At 36.0% G+C, this 25,280-nt stretch overlaps 1 protein-coding gene across 1 annotated transcript; it reads left to right on the forward strand.

Annotated features, from left to right (window-relative positions):
- The first annotated feature begins 7,566 nt into the window (after positions 1-7,566).
- Positions 7,567-21,741, forward strand: LOC114182036 (putative cyclic nucleotide-gated ion channel 19). Its single transcript, XM_028068778.1, has 19 exons — positions 7,567-7,572; positions 7,610-7,876; positions 8,024-8,169; positions 8,279-8,356; positions 8,836-8,965; positions 9,193-9,439; positions 9,817-9,854; positions 12,055-12,480; positions 12,681-12,869; positions 13,998-14,096; positions 14,627-14,761; positions 16,597-16,824; positions 18,292-18,534; positions 18,697-18,845; positions 19,246-19,323; positions 19,732-19,861; positions 20,010-20,253; positions 21,090-21,228; positions 21,457-21,741. Exons 1-19 carry the CDS (start codon positions 7,567-7,569, stop codon positions 21,590-21,592), a joined length of 3,108 nt encoding a protein of 1,035 aa, XP_027924579.1. The 3' UTR covers positions 21,593-21,741.
- The last annotated feature ends 3,539 nt before the right edge of the window (positions 21,742-25,280 follow it).

The raw sequence follows: 25,280 nt of genomic DNA on the forward strand, positions 1-25,280 counted from the left end.
CTAACGCCTCTATTGGGCTTCGAAAAACACTTAGCCAAACACCGACACTCGAGTATAGTTTATATTGAGCCACTCGAGTGGCTAAGGTAACAATAACACCGAAAAACGAGTGGTCCAACGACTAAATATCTAAAGCGCAAATTGAGGTTTGGAAGGGCCGGTCTAGGTCGTCGAGCACATCGAGTCCTCGGGTCGTCCGGGTCATCAAGATCGTCCGGGTCGTTGGGCCCAGACGAGTTGTCGAGTTCGTCCGTGTCGTCCAAACCGACGACCCGGATAGTCCCGACGCTCCGGACGAACCCGACACCGAAGACAGGCCTGACGACCCGAACGGGCCCGACGATCCAAACAAGACCAACGACCAAGATGGGCCAGACGATCCATACATGCCTAACAACCCTGTCGTGCCCGACGACCCAGACGCGCTAGAAGACCTAGACGGGCCCGACGACCCGCACGGTCCCAACGATCCGGACGAACCCGACATCCTGGACGGACACGACGGCCCGAATGGGTCCGACGATCCAAATCGGTTCAACGACCCAAACCGGTCCGATGATTCGTACAAGCCCGATGACGCGGACAGAACCAACGACCCGAACGGTCTCGACAACAAAGACGAGCTCGAAGATCTATATGGGCGTAACGACCCCGACGGTCTCGACAACCTAGACGGACCCGACAACCCGGACGGTCGCATCGACCCGAACATGTCTGATGACTCATACGGGCCAGACTATCCAAACGGGTCGTAAGGTTTGGAAGCTCTTGTCTAGGACGTCGGGCCCATCTGTGTAATCAAGACCGTCGGGGTCGTCGGGCTCGTTCGAGTTGTCGAGTTTGTCCATGTCGTCGGGACCATCCGAGTCGTCGTTCCCGTCTAGGTCGTCGGACCTGTTCAGGTCGTCGGAGCCGTTTGGATTGTCGGACCCGTCCAAATCATTGGGACTGTTTGGATAGTCTCTCCCGTCAGGGTCATTAGGCTCGTCCGAGACGTAAGGCCCATCCTTTCGTCGGGCCCGTCGGGCTCATAGTGCCCGTCCGGGTCATCGGCCCCTTCCAAGTCGTTGGGCTCGTCCTGGTCGTCATGCTTGTCTGGGTCGTCGAGTCTATTCGGGTCATTAGGCCCTTCTGTATCGTCTGGCCCATTCAGGTCATCAGACCCGTCTGGATTGTCGGGCCCTTCTGAATCATTTGGCCCATCCAAATCGTCGAGCCCGTCTGGGTAGTCGTGCTTGTTAGGGTCATTGGGGTCGTTCGGATCATTATGCCCGTTCGGGTCGTCGTGCCCATCCGCATTATCCGGTTGTCGGATCCGTTCGGGTTTTTGTTCTCATCCGTGTCGTTGGGCATGTGGGGATCATTGAGGTCTTCTAGATCGTCGGGTCTGTCGTTGTCATCAGGCACGTCTAGGTCTTCAGACCCGTCCATTTTGTTCGGCAGATTTGGGTCTTTGGGCCTGTTCAGGCCTTAGGGCCCGTGCGGGTCATCGAGCCCGTCTGGGGCTTCAGACTTGTCCGGGTGATTGGACATATTTGGCTCGTCGGGCATGTTTGGGTCTTCGGGCCCGTCCGGGTCGCTCGATTTGATCTTTGACTCTGACTTATTGTAGCATCATTTAGGGGGACCAAGCTATTCGAATCAATAAACGAGGGTATTTCTTCCAATTGACTGACACATTTAATTTGAAGTGCAGTAAAAGATAGGCTGAACAATGGTCTCTACGGGACCTCACTAGATAAGCATATTCAATCAAAGGGCGAGCTTCCCCAAAAGCCCTGGTCGAATAGCACACACCCGAGCGGTCAAAACCCTAATAGGTTACAATAGTGACACGCGCTGTCAGACTAACGCCTCTATTGGGTTTCGAAAAAAACTTAGCCAAAAACACCGACACTCGAGTATACTTTATATTGAGCCGCTCGAGTGGCTAAGGTAACAATAACACCGAAAAACGAGTGGTCCAACGACTAAATATCTAAAGCGGAAATTGAGGTTTGGAAGGGCCCGTCTAGGTCGTCGAGCACATCGGGTCGTCGGGGTCGTCCGGGTCATCAAGACCGTCCGGGTCGTTGGGCCCGTACGACTTGTCGAGTCCGTTCGTGTCGTCGAAACCGAAGACCCGGATAGTCCCGACGCTCCGGACGAACCTGACACCTAGGATAGGCACGACAAATCGGACGGGCCCGATGACCTAGACGCGCTCGACGACCTAGACGGGCCTGACGACCCGAACGGTCCCAACGATCCAGACGAACCCGACATCCTGGACGGACTCGATGGCCCGAATGGGTCCGACGATTCAAACCGGTTCGACGACCCAAATTGGTTCGATAATCCGTACAAGCCCGACGACGCGGACAAGACCAACGACCGGAACGGGCCTCACTACCCGAACGGTCTCGACAACCATGACGAGCCCGACGATCAATACGGGCGTAACGACCCCGACGGTCCCGACGACCTAGACGGGGCCTACAATCCGAACGGTCCCGTCGACCCGGACATGTCTGACGACTCATACGGGCAAGACTATCCAAACGGGCCGTAAGGTATTTAGTCGTTCCCGTCTAGGTCGTCGTTCCCGTCTAGTTCGTCGGGCCCGTTCAGGTCGTCGAACCCGTTTGGATTGTCGGGCCCGTCCGGATCATTGGGACTGTCCGGATAGTCTCTCCGGTCAGGGTCATCAAGCTCATCCGAGTCGTAAGGCCCGTCCTTTTCGTCGGGCCCGTCGGGGTCGTCATGCCCGTCCGGGTCATCGGCTCCTTCCAATTCGTTGGACCTGTCATGGTCGTCATGGTTGTCCGGGTCGTCGAGCCTATTCGGGTCATTAGGCCCTTTTGTATCGTCGAGCCCATTCAGGTCATCAGACCCGTCTGGATTGTCGGGCCCGTCTAAATCATTGGGTCATTGGGGTCGTTCGGATCATTAGGCCCGTTCGGGTCGTCGTGCCCATCCGGATCATCCGATTGTCGGATCCGTTCGGGTTTGCGGGCTCATCCGTGTCGTTGGGCATGTCGGGATCATTGAGGTCTTCTGGATCGTCGGGCCTTTCGTTGTCATCGAGCCCATCTAGGGCTTCAGACTTGTCTGAGTGATTGGACATGTTTGGCTCGTCGGGCATGTTTGGGTCTTCGGATCCGTCCGGATTGCTCCACTTGATCTCTGACTCTGACTTATTGTAGCATTATTTGGGGGGCCTAACCCACCTAGCCCTAACCCACTAGAGAGGGGGCTTCGGGGGTTGGGGCTTTTTCTTGGCCCCCTCATTTGAACCCCCTAAAAGAGGAGTTTATGAAGAGTGTACCAGAGCTGACCTATGGGCTAGGGACCAAATTGACACCTCTAATCCCCATACCAATTTGCATCTGAGTATCCAACCATTTCTTCATTTCCCCTTAACAGCAAAACTCCAAAAGTTTCTGTCCCATGTAAGTATCTAAAGATTCGTTTCACAGCTGTGAGATGTGAGACCTTGTGATCTTGCATGAATCTACTAGCTACACCAACACTAAATCTTAAATCAGGCATTGTGTTACACAATTACCTTAAGCTACCAACCATGCTTATGTACATGACAAGGTCAACACCCTCTTCTTCAGAGTTGCTTTCCAACTTTAAACCAGATTTAACAGGAGTGGTGGCAGTGTTGCTATGCTGCATATTGTATTTTTTGAGCAAGTCACGCGCATATTTAGTTTGATGCATAACCACTCCGCTATGCTGCATATTGTATTTTTTGAGCAAGTCACGCGCATATTAAGTTTGGTGCATAACCACTCCACTTGATATTTCAGTGAATTCAATGCCTAGAAAATAATTCAGTTTTCCAAGGTCATTCATTTCAAACTCCTTCATCAGCTCCTCCTTGCACTCTTTTATTAAACCCTCATTGTTCCCCGTGATCAAAAGATCATCAACACAGAGACATATGATGACTCTTCAATCAACTATGTTGTTCTCATAGTTTTTCACATATAACCCATATTTTGACATGCATTTCAAAAACCCAACTTTCTCAAGAAACCCATCAATCCGCTTGTTCCAAGCCCTTGGGCTTGCTTCAACCCATATAAGGCCTTTTTTAGCCTATACACTTTATGTTTTCCAACTTCGTTCACAAAGCCACTAGGTTGGTGAACATACACCTCCTCTTGTAGTGGACCGTTCAAAAACACAGATTTTACATCTAATTGATGTAAAATCCAACTCTCATTCGTTGCCATAGCCACAACTAATCTCACAGTTTCGATTATGGCCACAGGCGCATAGACTTCACCGTAATTTACACCAGCTTTCTGCATGAAGCCTTTGGCCACAAGCCTGGCTTTATGCCTCACCACAATGCAGATTTTACATCTAATTGATGTAAAATCAAACTCTCATTTGTTGCCATAGCCACAACTAATAATCTCACAGTTTCGATTATGGCCACAGGCGCATAGACTTCACCGTAATTTACACCAGCTTTCTGCATGAAGCCTTTGGCCACAAGCCTGGCTTTGTGCCTCACCACATCACCATTTGCGTGCACTTTGACTTTGTAAATCCATTTGAGTAATGGGCTTCCTGTTTGGTGGAAGCTCCACTAACTCCCAAGTTTGATTCCTTTTGATAGAATCAATTTCCTCCTCCATAGCTTTCCACCAATGACCATATCTTGCTGCTTCTTTGAATGAAATGGGTTTAGATTTTGCAATTAGTGCAAAGTGAACAAGGTTTCCCTCTGTTGTTACCGTTGCATCATGAGACATGTCATAATCACGAAGATAAGAGGGAAGTTGTCATACCTTCCCTGATTTTCTCGTGGTCTGCGTAGTGGAGTTATCTTGACCTGCCGAACTTTCTTCTTCCATCATGATTTTTGAACCACTCACTTCTTCTATGTTAGTTCTCTAACTCCAGCCTGATGACTCATCAATGTAAACATCCCTACTTGCTGACACCTGCTTCAAAATGGGGTCATATACCTCGTAGCCACCTGTCTCATGATAGCCAATCATAATTTGCAGTTTGCTTCTGTCATCTAGCTTTTTCCTCTACTGTTCGGGTACGTGTTTGAAGCATAAAGAACCAAAGATCCTTAGGTGTGCAACATCTGGTTTTTCTCCTGACCACGTCTCTTCATGAGTCATCATCTCCAGCCGTTTAGTGGGAGATCTGTTTATCACATATGTGGCTGCATTGGCTGCTTCTCCCCAGAAATAGTTTGGTAAGTTCTTATTTTTCAGCATACACCTTATCATGTTTAGGAGCGTCCTATTCCTTCTTTCCGCAGCTCCATTGTGCTGAGGGGTATATGGTGGGGTGAACTCATGAATAATTCCCTCCTTTTCACAAAAATCAGCAAATTCAGTTGAGGCATATTTTCCTCCTCCATCAGACCTCAACACCTTCACGTTACATCCACTCTACCTTTCAACCAATTTCTTGAATCTTTTGAACACAGAGAACACCTCATTCTTCCTCTTTATCGGGTAGGACCACATTTTCCTGGTAAAATCATCAACAAACGTTATTATATACCTGTTTCCACTAGGTGTCTCAGCCTGCATTGGTCTACACACATCAGAGTAAATCACACCAAGTTTCTCAGTGGCTTTGGTTGGAACAAACTTTTTGAATCTTGGTCTAGTCTGTTTGCATTGAATGCCTCCTTTGCAAACTTCATTTGGAACTCTGACTTCTGGCAGCCCAATAACCATTTTCTTTTGGCTTAGTTGGTGCAGATGTTGAAAGTTCAAGTGTCCAAATCTGTTATGCCACAACCACTCATCTTTATCTATTGAAGTGGCAAAACATTGGTGCCTTCGAGTGTTCATAGCAACTCGGAACGTTCTTCTTGCTATCATATACACTCAGTCCATTCTCCTTCATCTCCATAATGAAACCTTTCTACTGCAGTTGGCCAAGGCTTCACAGGTTTGTCTTCAAACCTGGCACATATAGCACATCATCAATAACCACTTCTCTATCATTAGAGTCTCTCAACACCACACGACCAACACCTTATGAGTTTAAGCTGCTGTCATCTGCAAATCTAATCTTGCATCAATCTTAATGAACTAATCTCTTCTACCTGTCATGTGTGTGGAACATTCGGAGTCTAGGTACCATGAGGATTTTTCATCTGTACTAATATCATTGGTCTTGACCATCAACATTACAACATCTGAATCTGAAGAGGCAGCCTCATCTTTAGCCAAATTGGCTTGATTCTTGGACTTGTTCTTGGCACCTTCACCCTTCCAACACTCTCCAGGACTGGTTTCAATTATGTTGCTTTGCTGCCAAGCTCTCCAGGACCGGTTTCAATTATGTCTGCCACATCTTGGAACTGAAACACAGCCTTCATCTTTATTTTCCAATCATCAAACAGTGGTAGTGCACCTTGGATTGTGCTTCCATTCCCAGCCATCTGGACTCTGTGAATGCAAGAACCTATCAATCTTTGATACCTACACCGCTTCTTGATATTCTTTAAGATTGCCTTTCGCAGGACTATGCACTCTCACAGGACGAACTGTGCTCTTGATACCATATTCAACATAAAGACAAACTATTGAGAAAAGTAAAGAAACAGAATCTTGAAACTGTGATAAGAACAGAAGCTCTAAAAGGTAATAATATGAGACGTACACCTCGTTTTATTCATCTACTTCTCTCTTTTACTTTTCTTTTAATATGTTTTGGGTCTTTACTTTTCTTTTTCTCTACTAAGTCGCGCACCTCCCTTTCTTTTTTACTGCACTACATTTTTCCTCTTTACACCCATTATTTTATATTTTCATAACCCTATTTTCACTCCTCATATCACTATCTTTTTTACCATGGTACCTCACTTTTTCATATATACAATTTTTTTTAAAATAAAAATGAAAAAGTATATAAGACATTAAAAATGAAAAATGTTTTTCTTTTTTGACTTTTTCGTGTCTATAGGTCTATTTTTAAAAATTAAAAATTAAAAAAATTAAAATTAAAAAAATCAAATCAATATCCAAACAAACCATAATTCATTAATCTTACACATATTTTTGATATTTTATATATTTCACATCATTTTTAATCTAAAATTTATTAAAAACTTTAACACAATGATAGGTATTTCAATTTTGTCTATTTTATCTCTATATGACTCATATTTGGACTATTTCTAATAATTTTTTCTCAAAACTAGTCATCTTTTTTATATCTTCAATTTTATATTTGTTCCATGTTTATTATTGTTTTCAATTTAAATTATTAAAACAATAGCTTTTATTTTTCTTATTTTTGTACCTTATTATTAAAGTTATTAAAATTTTCCATAAGGTATTATATGAGTTTCTTCCAAAAATCTACCCTTAAAATATGTTTCGGAATATTTCACGCATTTTGAAAATTTTATTTCGAAAATTTTGTCTCGGAAATATATATATATATATATATATATATATATATATATATATTATTGACTCAGTTTTTCTTTGGTTATTCATTTAAGAAGTGACATTCAACGAACCATTCCTTAATTAAGCCATTTAAGAAGTGATTCAATCAGAATCAAGGATTTTGATGCAGTAAATGGAGGTTAACATTTGACTTGGTATGATTCTTCTTCTTCCAGAGGGTTAATCAATGTTTTCGAAATGCGTGCCAAAGTTCTAATATCCCTGGATGTCTGGCATTCATTGATTGTGGACATAGCCATGTTGGGGACAATCAGCTTGGCTTATCATCAAACCAGTGGAACAACAATGCAGATGCTATTGCATGTTGGAATTCCTCTTCCACAGGTTCTTTTGCTTATGGGATTTATAACAATGCTGTTCCTCTTACTACACAAACAGACATCGTCACCAAATACATATATGCTCTATTTTGGGGGTTACAGGTATGCACTTCTTTTTATTCAGCTATGTAACTCAATGTAGAAATCTCAAATGCATATAAATGGTTTACTAACTCAGTATCAAACTAGTGAATGCATATGAATGGTTTAATATGTATAGAAATTATACCCAATTTGATCTTTATGCAGCAAATCAGTACTCTGGCCGGTAACCAAACACCAAGCGACTTTGTGTATGAAACCCTTTTTACTATAGCCATCATAGGAATGGGACTTTTGCTTTTTGCGCTTCTCATTGGAAACATTCAGAACTTTCTTCAAGGTCTTGGACGGAGGTAAAACTTACCTTATACTGCAACTTTTAAGCAAACCTTGATGATCAAGTGCTAATGTGTTTGGTGTTGAATCATGCTTGATTTTTTTTTTCTTCATTCTCTTTTATAGGAGGCTAGAAATGCAACTTAGATGCGGTGATGTTGAGCAATGGATGAGTCATAGGCGCTTACCAGAATACCTCAGAAGGTATAATATTTTCCCATTTTTTTTTTTCATAAATCACTCCAACATTATCAATGAACTATTTGTCTATTTTTTGATTCAAGTCATTGATTATTAACTCCCACCCCCTTCCACAACTCCCTTCTTGGCAATGTCTCATGACCCAAAATCTAAGTTGTTAAAAGTTAAACAAACTGAAAAACATCACAGTTCTATGATGTAGAATGTCTATAGGCCAAAATTTTACTGTTGTCATTTTATCTAGTTATTATGTTTTAGAAATCCAAATGTGAGTCTTGAATCTCAGGTGAAAAAAAAGAAGGTTGAGCAACATAAAACAAACTTAAGGTTTTGAATTGAATATGGTGTTATTCTCTTATGTGGTTTGGCTTGAGTATCGTTGGTGTTGTGTCTCTATGGTGAATCTTCTTACCCTTCATTGTCATATGAAATAATGGATCAAACGGATGTAAAAGTAAATAAAAGATATGTTTGTCACGCAGGAGAGTACGAGAGGCTGAACGATATAGTTGGACTGCAACAAGAGGGGTGAATGAAGCAACACTAATGGAGAACTTTCTAGAAGACCTCCAAATGGATATAAGACGCCATCTCTTCAAATTTGTTAAGAAAGTAAGCACTAGAATATCTGTTGCATAGATGACTAGTTATCATGCTTACACTTGAATGGTTTGCAATATGTAGTTTAGAACAATTTTGAAGGAAAAACAATATGCCCTCATGATGAATCTATGTATTGAGGCAATTGTGTGAACAATCATGAAAGCTTTTGAAGATGGTATATTTACATTCTTACTCTAACAATTTGTAACCATGACATGAGGATCTAAAATCTTCAGGTTCGAATATTTGCTCTGATGGATGAACCTGTCTTAGATGCCATTTGTGCGAGACTGAGACAAGCTACTTACATTAAAGGAAGTAGAATTTTGAGTCAAGGTAGTGTGGTAGAGAAGATGGTATTCGTGGTGCGTGGCAAATTGGAGAGCATTGGAGAAGATGGTATTAGAATTCCTTTATCTGAAGGAGATGTTTGTGGTGAAGAACTTCTGACATGGTATCTTGAGCATTCTTCTGTCAGCGCAGGTATAGCAATATATAGCAATATACCTTCTTTCTTTTGTTTTTCACCTGGATCCTCCTTCAGAGACTACTCTGTTAGAGACATGTTGTAGAATTACTTGGTGCAAGGGTAATGTGCTTGATGACTTAACATTCTAAATCAGAGATCAAAAGTATAGACATCAAACTCTGGATTATGAAAAAACTTGATTCAACTTTGGTTATTTATGCGATCACCAATACAATTTATAGAGTCATATGTTTCTGACCGTTGTACTCAAAACATATAAAAACAGCTATAAACTGGCTAATTCATTAACTTTCCACAATTGAGCCTAATTCATTAACTCTGGCTCAATGTGTTTATGACTGAGATATCTTTGATAATTGTGTTATTTTAGGTATGAATCACCTTATTGGAGATCCTTTGCAGCAATCCGTATTCAGGTTGCATGGAGATACAAAAAGAAACGGTTAAGCCATGTTAATTCAGACTTTCAAAATAAACATTGAGATGATTGTGGATTGATATTAGATTAGATGGAGATCTGTAGGAAACTAGAGATGTGAATAAACGATAAATATGATAACATGACTTTTTAGCACTTTCTCCCCAAATTTGCAAAGGTTAAATTGGATTGGCTATTTCTTGCTAAATTTATCATATTTCGGAGATGAATGCTGATTTGGTTTGAATAATTTTTATCTCTCACTATTCTCATAGGATTTGAACCATTTATGTGTTTGTCATTTTAAGTTTTGTTTGCGAATAAGAAATATAGGGCGGAAGGACCCCACTTTTTTTTTATTGGATGCTTTACTTTGATGCACTAATCTGTTGTCTAATTTGAAGGCTTTTAGGCTCAATTGTGAGTGGAATTGTGATGATTAACGCGGGGTTTTATGTATTTATTGGATTAAATTAGTATGGTGGTGAGACCCACGTTTTATTCGTTTTATTCATCTACGTCTCTCTTTTACTTTTCTTTTAATATGTTTTGGGTCTTTACTTCTCTTTACTAAGTCGCGCACTTCCCTTCTTTTTTGACTGGACTACATTTTTCCTCTTTACACCCATTATTTTATATTTTTTATAACCCTATTTTCACTCCTCATATCACTATCTTTTTTACCATGACATCTCACTTTTTCAAATATACCTTTTCTTTAAAAAAAATGAAAAAGTATAAAAGACATTAAAAATGAAAAAATATTTTTTTTTTTACTTTTTGGTGTCTGTAGGTCCATTTTTAAATAATTAAAAGACATAAAAAATTTAAAATGAAAAAAAAAATCAAATCAACATCCAAACAAATAGCAATTCATTAGTTATATATATATATATATATATATATATATATATATATATATATATATATATATATATATATATATATATATATATATATATATATATATATATATATATGAGATATTTGACACCATTTTTAATCCAACATAGTGAGTTCATGAGTATTTTTATCTTATGTAGTTTTTAGCTTTAACTATTTTATCTAATGTGAGACTTTGACTCACATTTAGACTATTTCCAACAATCTTCTTTTAAGGGGTGAGTATTTTTTGTCGTATGGCATATTCGTCTTCAGGTATACGGTAACCACCATTTTTTTCATAGTTATTGTTTCTGAAAAGAATATCCAAATACCTATTCTTATCTTGTTCACAAAATAAAGAAAATTGAAAAATATTTTTAAATAATTTTTCATATAAAACTACGCAAATCTTAATTTCTTTACGAATGAAAAATAGCAATGATCAATTCTTGTCAAACCTTTTTAAAAAAGTTTATATTTTTATTTCTTTTTTATTTTCATAAAAAATAAATATTTTAAAATATCATATCTGTATTCTATTATTCCAACCATTAAGTTTACAGTCTTTTTTAAGCATCTACATTTATGAATATCGATGTCAAACACTTTGCAAGAATAAAATCAATAAAAAAAGTGAAAATTTTTAGATGAATTTATAGTATATAAATAAATACAAATTTTAAACACAACGAAAATGATTGAACTAGATAATTGGTCGATTTACATAAATTATGGGTACTACACATAGTTGTGAGCTGTGAACCTTTACATTTTTTAAGAGAAATTACAGAGTTAGATGTGCATCACAGTTTAATTTTTGTTTTTTTCATTCAACATTTATCTTAAGCTTTTAACTTCAATTTCAGACATTCACAGTTCTTCTTCCTAGACATTTTTATTCACGCACCTCCATATATAGTTTCAATCTATACTTCCATGAATTTAAAAATTTAAAATTTATCTTGACATCTGGGGTTATGCAATGTGAAATGTATTATCTTATTCACGCACCTCCATAGTTTCTAAGTTTTCTCTATAAATATATTTTACTCTAATTTTTTTTTAAATTAAAAAAGGAAAATTCTACAAAATGATAACAACATCAATTTAACATAGAAAATTAAATTGATTCTTTTTAAAGAATTAGAAAATCAAATTATAAAAGAACTAAAATTTAAAAAAAAATTATAAAATTGTAATAACACAAATCCTCACACATACCATTATTCAAAAAATATATAGTTCATGAGAAGAAGCTGCCCAGGTGCACCGAAAGAAGAAAGAGCAGATAAATTGTGAGGGAAGGACCCACGCGCAAGTAATGTACTTTCTTTTCACTGTTATTTCCTCGAAGACGAAGACGAAGAAGAAGACTCCCTCATGAACCCTTCACACTCTTTTCTTATATATGTCTTGGTTTACTTTCAATATCTGCACTCTGAAACTATAAACAATTTGTGGTGGTTCCTTCTCACAGGTCACATCTCTTACCCCTCTTTCTATAACACCCTTGCTTTACCTGGAAACCTTTTTCAGGAAAATATGGAGGCACCACCACAGTCCCAAACACCAGAAAATGATTTTCTCAACAACTATGATAGCAACAATAAATATTTAGTTAAGTCTGGATCACTGGGAATGTGTCATGATGCATATTGTTTAACTTGCCCAATTTACCTCCAGGCTACCCTGCAAAGGAATTCAAACCCTTCGGATATGTTCAATGATAAGGTACACCATCTATCCTTTTTTCTCAACTTCCTGTTGAAGTTGCCAACATTACACTTTGTGTGTCATGGTTCTTAAAGCTTTTGCGTGTATCATGCACAAGATGCTTCTGCGATCGAGTTTAATAATGATTTTATCTAGTGAATCACTTAGACAAAATTAACGCTTGTTGCTCAACATATTTCAACTTTGAAAACTTTCAGTTTCCCAATACCCTTCATGGGGATGCCAGCAGGAGTAGGGCAAAAAGGCTCCTTTTGTTCATTAAAAATCTTCCAATTATGAATCCACATAATAAACAGGTTCAACGATGGAATAAGTTTTTTTATATCTGTTGCTTGGTGACAGTTTTTGTGGGTCCATCATATGTCTTCATGCTCTATTTGCAGAAGGTATGGTCTCCTCTTTATTTTTTATTTAAAATATTGCATGTTGTATCTAGTTGGTTACTAATCTTTGTTTGAATGATACAAACTCTGATCACTTCAACAAATACTTATAACAATGGCATAAATATTATGGCCTAAAATAATTTATTTTTTTAAAGATTTTATATTTCTTTATAATGAAATGTTTTGTTTGAACAGATTTTTTTTTTGAAGTATTTCAATTAGTTAAATTAGTAAAAATTCAAATATCTTTAAAATAGATAGAATTTGAAAGTTTTCTCACTCAATCTCATACTATGGACTCTTTGGTAGAGTTTTCAATTTGACCTAATGCACGGGACTTGACACTAACCCACATGGGCTAGGGCCAAAAAAGTCCACATAACCAAAAAGTCACACATTAAAGAAGCCCATAAAACCAAAAACTCCACAAAAGCCTTGTGGGTCATGGACAATACATGGGCTTTTTTCTTAAACATGAAAAATATATTATTGAACCTTCTGACGCCAACCCAGGTCATCTCAGTTCGGCCCAACATGACTTGACCATCATTCGAGCCCGATGACCAGGACGGGCCTAACTGTCCTGACTACCTAAACGGGCTAGCTCAGTCAGACAATCCAAATGGACCTGGCAAGCCCGACAACCTAGTAGGGCCAATCCGGGCCAAAGACCTAGGCTAGGTCTATGAAATTGACGGGCACGACCGACCCGTATGGGTCGTTGGGCTAGTCATATCTGTTTGGATCGTCGGATCGGCCTAGCCTGTTTGGGTTTCCTGGTCGGCCCAACTAGGTCATTGGGTCGAATCATCCCGACTAGGTCATCAGGTCGGTCCGACCTATTTGGGTCGTCGAGTCCGTTTTCAAATTTATCATGAACTCAAAACATAATTAAACCTAAAATAAATATTGTTAAAATGAAATTTTATCTCACAAGAAATTTAATTGTCTTATCCAAACAAGAAATTGAAATGTAAGGTATTTTAATTTCTTTATCCAAACAAGTTATTTAAAAAATGAAGGGAATTAAATATAAACAATTCAAATAAAATGTATTTCAATTTTTCAACATTGTTGAAATGCTTCATCCAAACACATAGGTTATTTTTTCTAGCTTGTTGAATGCAGGAAAATATGTGTATTTCTGCGGACCTAACTGATTCTCTGCTTTCTGAAACAATTTGGAGGTTGAATACTGCCATGCAGTGGGTAAACATTGTTTTGCAGGTAACTCTTAAGAATTCTCTCATGGTTGTTTATTTCTTTCAATCTTATAACTATATTGTTACTTTTGAGACATATATTTAAGCTGCTTTCTCTGTTAGTGTATATAACATAATCTGCTGAATTTTCGTTTAAACAGTCTCAGAATCATGCTTTTGTTTCCTTTTTGCATCATACCTAAAATTTGTCCATTATAATAAAAATGTCTATTGAATTTAAAACTTGGCTTCCATTTTTATCATTTTTTTTTTCTTGTAAGGTTCGTGTAACAGTCACGACTATGATCACGGAATAACTTTTTAACTGTGGTGTGCTGTTATGCTGTTATGTTGATACCTAATAATATCACATGTATGAGAAAAATTATATTGTTAGACTCATGATCAACCATGGTAGGTGATGAAGTGTGAGTGAGAAGAGAGTAAACTAATGAAAACAATTAAATGATGGGGAGTAGGATATTTTTTCGCTGTACTTTGCTTCATTTTCATAATTTAAAGCGTAAATAACTCTGTTAAATTGCTTCTCTGCAGTTTAGGATGGCCTACGTTTCTCATGAGTCATCTTCACGAGCTGCACATTTAATTGACCATCCCAAGAAAACTGCGCTTAAGTATCTGCAGACTTATTTTTTAATCGACTTATGCATTGCGGGTTCCCTCCCTGACGTAAATTTCTTCCCTTCTTTTTTTTTTGTGAATTTTCAGTTTTTTAAATTTCTTTAGCAGAGTTTGCTCGCTGCAATTTCTTTATGGTATGTTTGGATGAGACAATTCAAGAAAGTGATTCATTTATTTGGAGAATTTGAAATTCTTTGTAATGAAATGCTTTGTTTGGATAGAAAAATTGAAAAGCATTTAAAATGCATGCATTTCTTTGAAGTATTTCAATTAGTTAAATTAGAAAAAATTCAAATACCCTAAAAAAATGTGGAATTTGAAATTCTTCTTACTCAACCTCACACTCTTGACTCAATTCCAAATGGACTCGGCAAACCTAACAACCATGACAGGTTGGGTTGGCCAGATGATCAGACGGATCGAACCAACCTAACGACACAAACGGGTCAAGCAGGCCTGACAACTCAGACAGGTCGAGCAGGCCCGACGACCTAGATGGGTCGAGCGGGCCCGAGACGCAGACAGGTCAGGCGAGCTTGATGACCCAAACGGGTCAGGCGGACCTGACGACCTAGATGAGTCAGGCGGCCCAATGATCCAGACGGCCCGACGACTCAGACGGGTTAGGCGGGCCTGACGACCCAGACGGGTCAAGCAAGCCCGACGACTTAGACATGTAAGAGGGCTCGACCTAAACGAATGGGGGGTGACTTGGTGACACATATGGGTCGGGCGAGCTTGACAACTCAAACATGTCGGTCAACCCCAACAACCCACCCTGCCCAGGTAGGCCCGATGACTAAGATGTGTTGGGCTGGCCCAACGGCCTAGACAGATTGGACTGACCCTACGACATAAACGGGTCGGGCGGGCATGACGACCCAAACAAGTCGTGTGGGCTGGAAGACAGAGACGGGCTGAACCAACTTGACAACCAAGACGGGTCAGCGGGTCTGATGGCCCAAGCAGGATTGGCGAGCCTAGTGACCCACACGGTTTTGGCAGGCCAAATGACCTAGAGGTGTCAGACGGGCCTGACGACCCAAACGTGTCAGGCAGGCCCAACGACCCGACTGACATGTTGACCCGATAAGCTTGACTGACCCGTTTCAAATTTATCATGAACTCAAAACATAATTAAACTTAAAATAAATATTGATAAAATGAAATTTTATCTCACAAGAAATTCAATTATTTTATCCAAAAAAGAAATTGAAATGTAAGATATTTTAATTTCTTTGTCCAAATAAATTATTTAGAAAATAAAAGAAATTTAATTGCAAGTAATTCAAATACAGTGCATTTCTTAGCATTGTTGAAATGTTTCGTCCAAATAGAAGGTTAACTTATATCGTCATTATTGTTTAACATGAAAGCTTAATATCAATGTTTTCTCTACAGATAATCATGTTATTGAAATTTGAAATAAAAAAAAAAAAGTCTAGAATGTATTTTGAGTTTTCTTAAATAAAGTCTATGAAAATTAGAAAGTTTATAACTAAGAAAGATGTAGAAAATTCCGTACTGAAATCTTAATCAAAGAAACTCCTAGTAAAGAGTTTAGATTTTCAAGCAAGAAAATTAAGTTCTCTCTTCTAATTCTCACATCTTCTTCTAACAAATCATACACAATCTGCTATTTTTAATACAATATTTGCTCCCGATTATTTTGTATTCTGCATTTTCAAACCTGACAATTGGTATCAACTGTGTACGAGAAAGAAAGTTAAAAAAGGATTTTAAGATAACCAAGTTTATACTATGTGTTTTGTATTGTTATAAACCCAACACAAATCATAAATAATGTGAGGAAGGAAAGACTTTTCAATAGTGAATGTACTCTTGAAATTCCTTAACATATATAGTGAAATATTTGCATGCAGTTATTGCTAGGACCACTTTATGACCTGGGATTTTTTGAAGAAACTAGCATCATATTTGATCGGGGAATAGAAATCTTTACGATGTATTTTCTGAGATTAGTCAGGTTGCTGCGAATTCGATGGTTTACAAGGGAAACGTCAACCCCGGCTAAAATCTTTAAAAATCTTCTCATCGTTGTGCCATTCGGCTATGTTGTTGGTTCCATCTGGTATGTATTTGGTATAGAGGTGAGTGTTTGAAGCCTCATTAAATTTCATACCTCTGCTTTAAATATTGGGTTAAATATGATTTTGGTCCCTCAAATTTCAACCAATTTTAGAATTAGTCTCTCTTTAAAATTTTATACCAATTTAGTTATTTATATTTAGAAATGCATGAAATTAGCTTTTCTTACTAAATTTTATTAAGTTTATTTGACATTTTAAACGCATTTTATGATAATATTTGAATTAACATTGAAGCAAAAACGTGGTAAACGGGATAAACAATTCAAATACTTTCGTGAAATACGCTTGAAACGTCAGATGAACTTAACAATGGTTAAAATGACTAAATTCACACATTTTTAAAGGACTAAATTGGTATAAAATTTCAAAGAGAAACTAATTCCAAAATTTACTAAAACTTAAGAGATAAAAACATATTTAACCCTTAAATGACGGTAATGCGCAGTTGCTTCCTGCACCCTATCAATTTCTACCCGCACTCTCATATTTTGGAATTTCAATTTTACTTTCAGATTTATTTGAAACTGATCTCTTTTATCGGAAAAAACACTATTCTAGTACAATTTTAAAGATGACCGAAATGGACAGGTTTGAAATACTTATGAAAGTGATGAAGTTATATAAGGTCATACTAAAATAACACGATTTTAGTTTATAATATTTTAAAAGTTGAAGCTGTATATGAATTTAGTTTTGAATATTTTAAATTGAAGTTCTCTTTAAATTGAAGTCGTAGAATCATGAGTCGACTTCGATTTTAAATATTTTAAATATTTTGAAATAAATAATTTCAACTTAAAATTACTATACAATGTGCTGCCTAATAAAAAAGAAATGAAAAATAGAATTACTTTGGGATAAAATCATAGGAAGTAGGGGGAAAGGAGAGATGAGAACGGAGAAGAGAGATAAAATTTATGATTAAATTTGAAACACGTAAAATTATTTATCATATTTTACACATTTGAGATGCAATTCAAGTTCGAGGGGTGCAAGAAGCAATTTCCTAACGGGGTGGGTTATACAGACTGGTTTGTTTTAATAAAATATGGGGTGGACTAGACATTTATGTCCGTTCTAGATGATTTGCAGCGCAAATTATTATGTTTTATTGATTGTGTCTTAAATATAATAAATATTTTTAATTATTATTTCATTACTGTAATATATTTTTAAATAAAAATTTTTATTTTCATTTATAATTTATTTAATACATAATTATATTATAAAAGGTAAAATTAAAATATGAAAGTGAACAGAAAATAAGAGTGAATAACTATATAATTATAAATGATTTTATTAAAGAAACCCATATCGATCACTGTTGACAGAAGGGCACTGTTTTCCTTCTTTCATTATTTCTTTCTTCTCTTTCTGTGTTCTCTACAGTTTTTTATGTATATTGAAGATAATTGTTGAGATGAGTTGTGATGTCTCTTCTTTTTTTCTTCATCTTCTTTGTTGCAGAGAGTTAATGAATGCTTGCTAAATGCCTGCAACAATATCAATTCCATTAAAACTACATGCTTAGCATTTACTTATTGTAGCAGTAGCGATGCACCTGGCCTCTGGAAAGATAATGAAAATGTCACTGCTTGTTTGAGTTCCTCTTCCGCTAGTCACTATGGGATCTTTCAAGATATTGTACCACTTTCTACTGAAACTAGTCTCACAAAAAAAATTTCATTTTCAATGTTTTGGGGCTTCAAGGTACGTTGTTTTCTTATTTCTTTCTAACTTCTTTTCTACCTTGAGTGTTACCACTTCAATATACTGCAAACTAATTCTCTCTTATATGTATATAGTTTTTATATCCTACTGTAAATTTCCTCTCATCTACTGATAAGCATACCCTCGTGATCTATGATGCAGCAAATCATTACTCTAGCAGATAATCTAACTCCAAGCTCAAAATTTCCGTTGGAAGTGTATTTTACAATGGCCATCATGGGATTGGGACTTTGCTTTTTTACACTTCTCGTTACAAACATACAGAACCTTCTTCAGGCCGTTCAAAGCAGGTACAACTTATTGCTATAATATTATAATATAAGTGAGTGTAAGTTTTATATCGAGTAAAAATGAGTAAATAAAATACTATATAAGAATAAGACCGATAAGTCTATTGTTTTAAAGTTTTAGATCGAGAACGATGTCAATATCTTATTTGGTTGAACTCAAATCTTATTGATATCCTCGTAAATCTCTTCCGTCTAAAGACGTAACAAACAGCATAAACTTGTTTTGACAGATATCCCCATGGTGCTCCTTTTTCTAATCTCGGCTTTTGCTTCTTTCTTTTACTTTTTCATTTTTGCCAGAATATTGATAGACATTTTGGGTATCCATCAAACTTGTAACAATACTCTTGCTTGGTCATAATGTGCTTCACATGTTTCTTTTCTTCCATAACACTTACAGGAAGACAGAAATGGAATTTAGAGATCGTGATGTCGAGCAATGGATGAACCGTCTTAGATTACCAGAAGATTTAAGAAGGTATGAGATGTTTGTTATATTTTATATAATTTTATTATATAAAGTTATTATTACTATAATGTTTTGTCTTTTGGTTAACATGATTATAACATCTTAACGGATACAATATCTGGATTAAGTTTGTTATAAGCTGTATTATCTGTTTATAGTATTATAAATATCATCTTTTTCCTGATTTTAGGAAGATTAATATTTCATATAAATTTTACAGTTAGATCTCATGTTTCTGACAATAATAATATATTTTAATTTTGTACTTAGAATATTTGTAGGTTGTAGAGAAATCACAAAAGACTCTCAACACTTCGAGAAAAGAAAATCTGAGAAACATTTTTAGTTTGTATCTAAACAGAGCCTATAAGAATTACGGATAATAATCAACTGAGAGATATTGTGTCTGCAATGCAGGAGAATACGAATATTTATACGGTTTGATTTGCCAGCAACAAGGGGTGTCAATGAAGAAACGATTCTGGAGACTTTGCCAGATGATATCCAGACAGACATAAGACGCCATATCTTCAAATTTTTGAAGAAAGTATGCCCTAGAAATTTGTGGCTTAAATGACTATTAACAATTAAATAAAGTATGATTAGTTGTTGAGTGAAATATTTAAGATCTGTGTGATTTAGAAGTTAACATATGTATGGTGATTTTACTTTCTGAGGATTTAAAATATGTGCAGGTTCAAATATTTAGCCTGATGAATGAGGCAATGTTAGGTGCCATTTGTGAGAGACTAAAACTAAAGAGATACATGATGGGAAGTAAAATTTTGAGTGAGAGGGGTTTTGTAGAGAAGATGATCTTTGTTGTGTGTGGGACGTTAGAGAGCGTTGCAGCAGATGAAACTAGAATTCTATCGGTTGGTGATGCTTGTGGACTAGAACTTCTCGCGTCGTATCTTGACCCTGATTCTGTCAGGACAGGTTTGCCAATCCTTGATTATAACGATCATCATTTCCTCTCTAAACTACAAGGATCTATAGTGATAAATTCTTAATTGTTTTTTTGATTAAATATGTTTTTGTTTTTTTTAGTGAAAATTAGAATTAGATCTTCTTCAAAACTTTGGCTCAATTTAGTCTTCTAATTTTAGAATTTTGTAAATTTAGTCTTTTTAACCAAATTTTGTTAATTTTATTTGATATTTCAAACAAGTTTCATGATAGTTTCTTAATTAATATCAAAACGGAAATGTGTTGAACCATGGAAACACTCAAATGTTATCATGAGATGTATTTGAAACTGTCAAATAAATTTAACAAAATTTGGTTAAAAAGAGACTAAATTTATAGAGTTCTAAAATTTGCGAACTAAAATGGACCAAAATTTCAAGGAAGAAATAATTTCAATTCTCACTCAAAGTTATGAGACCAAAATCATATCTAACCTTGTTTTCTACAAGAAGTTATTAAATTACTGTATGAATTAGTTTTTGTACAAAGTAAGATATAGAAATAATATTTACATAGAACATTATCTAGGATTTCTGATGTTGGTGTCCTTTTTTTATCTCATTTTTACTCCTCAAATTATTATTTTATTTAAATTAACTTTTTTTCAAATTTAACTATTTTTCTAAATTAAATAAAAAAAATCATCTATTAAATAAATAAAAACTATCTATAATTAAAGTGTAAATATTATTTATATTTATTGTTATAGTTATAATTTCATTATTTATTGCTATCACAAAAAAATTGTACGTTTTCATAGTTATAGTAACAACATGCATGACTCACTAATATGCTTTCTCTTGCAGATTGTGAAAAGTTAAGCAACAGTTCAATAAGGTGCTTAACAAATGTAGAGGCCTTTACGCTTGGGCGTGCAGACCTTGAGGATGTCTTTAGTCTTTTCTCAAGATTCTTGCAGAACCCTCGTGTTCAAGGAGCAATAAGGTCTTCTATTATTCTTTATCATTGCATTTAAGTTTATGTTCCAACCTAATAATATTCACACTTTTCATCTTTCTTCCTTAAAAATGATGTTAACTTACACTTAAGTAACATGGTTCATTGAAAAACACATGAATAAAGAGAAATGATGAGTGTTTTGAAATTGCTTTTCTACTTTTTATGCCTTATTTAACTTCTATTCTGAAAACCATGGATTGGAGATAATGTTAGGTATCAATTGCCTCATCGGAGATTACATGCAGCTAAACGGATTCAGTCTGCATGGAGAAACAGGAGGAGAAGAAGCTCTGTTGAAACAGATAGCATTAGCATTCAAATTGAAAGAAACTCTGAGGGTTCATCATGAATTTGATTGATAGGACCTACTCCATGTTAGCCAGAGAATAAATTTGGAATTCTTTGGATTTAGATTTTCTATCTATTGTTAGGTTTCTCTGTGTTGTTCATCTGATGCGTCTTCAAAAGATTTTGAAATCAGTATATTTATTTTATTTATTTTAGTATTTTGTTTGGATAAGATATTAAATTTTAATTCTTTTTTCAAACAAAATATTTCAATTATCATTATAACTTATTTTTAATAATTAAAAAAATGTATGTCTTCTACTTAACCATTGATGTTATTATTTTGGCTTAAACATGTTTGATGTCAAAGTTTTCTATGATTGAATGACATTATGTTTAATTAGTGACAACCACAATTAATTTCAACTCTCATAACTGGCATAAGATTGGTTTAAAAATTTTCTCATGACTAGCATTAAGATTGGTTTAGAGTTTTTCTAATCAATATAGTGAATAAATTTGGACCCACTTTGTACAAAAAACTAACTTTGGTAACATTTGATAACAAAAAACACTTACAAGCATTGAAAAAATTTAATTGATCTGTATAGGAAATGATTTTACTAACACTGATAAAAAAATTAATTAATATCTATCAATAAATAACTCTAACCTATAAGTAATGATGACTGAAAAGTAATTATAATTGATTTTGATCTAAAAAGAAATTCTCATAAATATCAATCAACAAAATGTAATTCAACTAAATTCAAGTCAACCAAAACATAATCGAAAAGAAAGAAAAATATGCAAGAAAAGATAAAACACTAGGATTTCATATAAAATTTGAAAAGCCCTCTATAAATTAATTTATGTTATAAAAGAAAAATCTTCCACACAGTTTGGTTGCTATTTATTATTATTATATGTCCTTCATTTGACTTATAATTATAATTTTGTTTTTCTTATACTATATTCTTATAAGGGGAGATTTTTTAACTCGAATATAGGGATGAAATATTTATTTTCAATTTTATATTTGTTTCATGTTTATTATTGTTTTCATTTTAAATTATTAAAACAATAGCTTTTATTTTTCTTATTTTTGTACCTTATTATTGAAGTTATTAAATTTTCCCATAAGGTATTATATGAGTTTGTTCTAAAAATCTACCCTTAAAATATGTTTCGGAATATTTCACGCATTTTGAAATTTTTATTTCGAAAATTTTGTCTGGGAAATATTATTCAAAAGTCTTGGAAATATTATTCTAAAAATTCTAAAAATCCTATTATGATTAAAATGGTTATTTTTTAAAATAGATGGAGTGCAAAAAGAAATTGATGGGTTCAGGAAACAATTAACAACTCACCTTCATCCAACCCACCCTGGTTGCTATCCATCTTGAAAAATGCCGGCAAAACATGTACCAAAGACATTTCTATTCACACCCCTATTTTACTGTTCACATTGGCACATATATAAATATATTTAGCATTGTAAAAGAATAAATATGAAGTAAAAAGTAATTTATTTTCCGATTTTTCGAGGGATCTTTTATTAAAAGCAGAAACATGTTTTAAACACACTTCATTAAATTAAAACCCGATAATGTATCGGTGTAAATCTGGAACTCTTATACAAAAGAATTTCATGTAAAATTGGAACTATGATTTTTATGAATAGTTACATTTGGTTTGATGTTGTTAAAAATATTTATACAAGTTTTATTTAAAATCATAAAAATTATGTATCAAAATTTTTAATTAGAATCTTTAATTATTGTTGGGAAAAAAAGTGATATATATATATATATATATATAATAATGAAATGGAATAACATGATGAACCAATTCAACTTAAATAAATTAATTAAGTTAAACTTTTATAATTAGGTCAAACGTAATCCAATTTTTCAAGAGTTACATAATTAACTGGGTAAGTACTATTTGAAATTCAATCAAATTAAAATGATTAAATAGTAAGATCATCATTAGTTAATTTATTTTATTATTGTATTAATTAAATATATGTTTTTAAAATATTAAATTATAACACCCCATTTAATTAAGTACGTGAAATTAAAGGAATGTCACAATAAAGATAACATAAAAATGCGGTCTGGGATCAACTCCATACAACCCATGGCATATCACGATGCCTAAAAGAAACTAGAGGAAAAGCTAATCAGAGTGCATAAAACTAAGGACGAACAGATACATGGGTTGCAACCCTAAATGAACTCATACAGGAATAGCAACCAGTGACTATGCAGCAGAGTCTCCACTTCCTTGCTGACTCCTGGAACCTCGCCCATCTGCTCCCATCAATTAAATTGATAATCATCGCAAGAAAGAAAAACCACATACAAGACAACCATACAATACACAGGGTAAGCTAGAGCCAATAACATAATCATCATATAGTCACTCATATTTCATCATTCAGTATCCATATAACAACCAAGCATGTTATGACTCTTCATTCAATACACTACGACTTGACTCGACTCATCCGGATACGTATAACTTGGTCGGATTCAGCGGATGCTTGCACTTGTGGTGGATACCCCTGCTCGACCCTGAGCTGCTCATCTCCGAGCTATGTGTTACAAGTGTTACGATGAATCAAATCTCTCTCACCACAAGGTTAGCCCTTAATGAATTTCAGGCCTCCTGCTACTCTCACCACAGGAGTCAGTCCGCTCTAAGTGAGACTAACTGGCCCCTTAGAGTGTCAGGATGCAGTCCTTACCTTGAATCCTTTCCTAGTTATACAAATGGGGCACCACCATGGACACCCACTAACAGGGGCCGTGGAATTACGTCCCGACCACTGAAGCACGACCCTGGGAATCTCACCTAGAGATCCCAAGGACTTACGCATTGACACGGACCAAGCTTTCTTAATCAATCAAACAAATTCAGCATGCATACACACAATATACATATACATATACATCTCATACAATTTCTCATTGTCCGCATCTTTCGTATTCCCAACCAAACCTTGCCAACTCGTTATTCTCGAGCCCAGAATATGGAGCTCTGTCTCATACCATTACCATGTCACATTGATACCAACCCTTTCATATCTCATGTTGAACTCATACCAAACTCATCATTTCATTTTCATGAATCATCTCATACAATCGTCATGCTCACATCATGTTAAAGCCCACAAATCATAACTCATACACCACCTCATTCACAAAGGCCATCCAGTTCATAAACTTAAAAGAATACTCATACAAGCATGTTGTCCACTTTTGAAATCAAAGAAAATATCAATTCCAGCCACCTTCTCGCCCAACATCTCGCTCAGGCAGAAGAGTCTCGCCCAGGCGAGGAGGACCCTCACTCAGGCAAGCTCCCTTCGCCTAGGCGAGAGCTCGACCTCCAGAATTAGAACCATGCGCGCGTTCTCGCTTAGGCGAGACCCTCCTCGCCTAAGCGAGACGTTCGCTCGCCCAAAAGTGCAATGGGTCGCCTGGGCGACCCTGTGACACCCTGACTATTATACTAAATAATTATTATTTGATAAAAAGATATGGAATCAATTTTTTTTTTTTAGAGATTATCCTTGAGAGAACATTAATAATAACATAACTTCATATTCATATATGTAGTTTGCATCTATGTAATTGTTCATGAAATATTACAAAAATATATATTTGTTAAATATTAAGAGTCCTACATCAGAATAGAAGATTTTCTATATTTTTAACATCTCCTAAAGATATTAATAG

Source organism: Vigna unguiculata, chromosome 4 (genome assembly GCF_004118075.2).
Source record: "Vigna unguiculata cultivar IT97K-499-35 chromosome 4, ASM411807v1, whole genome shotgun sequence".
NCBI lineage: Eukaryota > Viridiplantae > Streptophyta > Magnoliopsida > Fabales > Fabaceae > Vigna > Vigna unguiculata.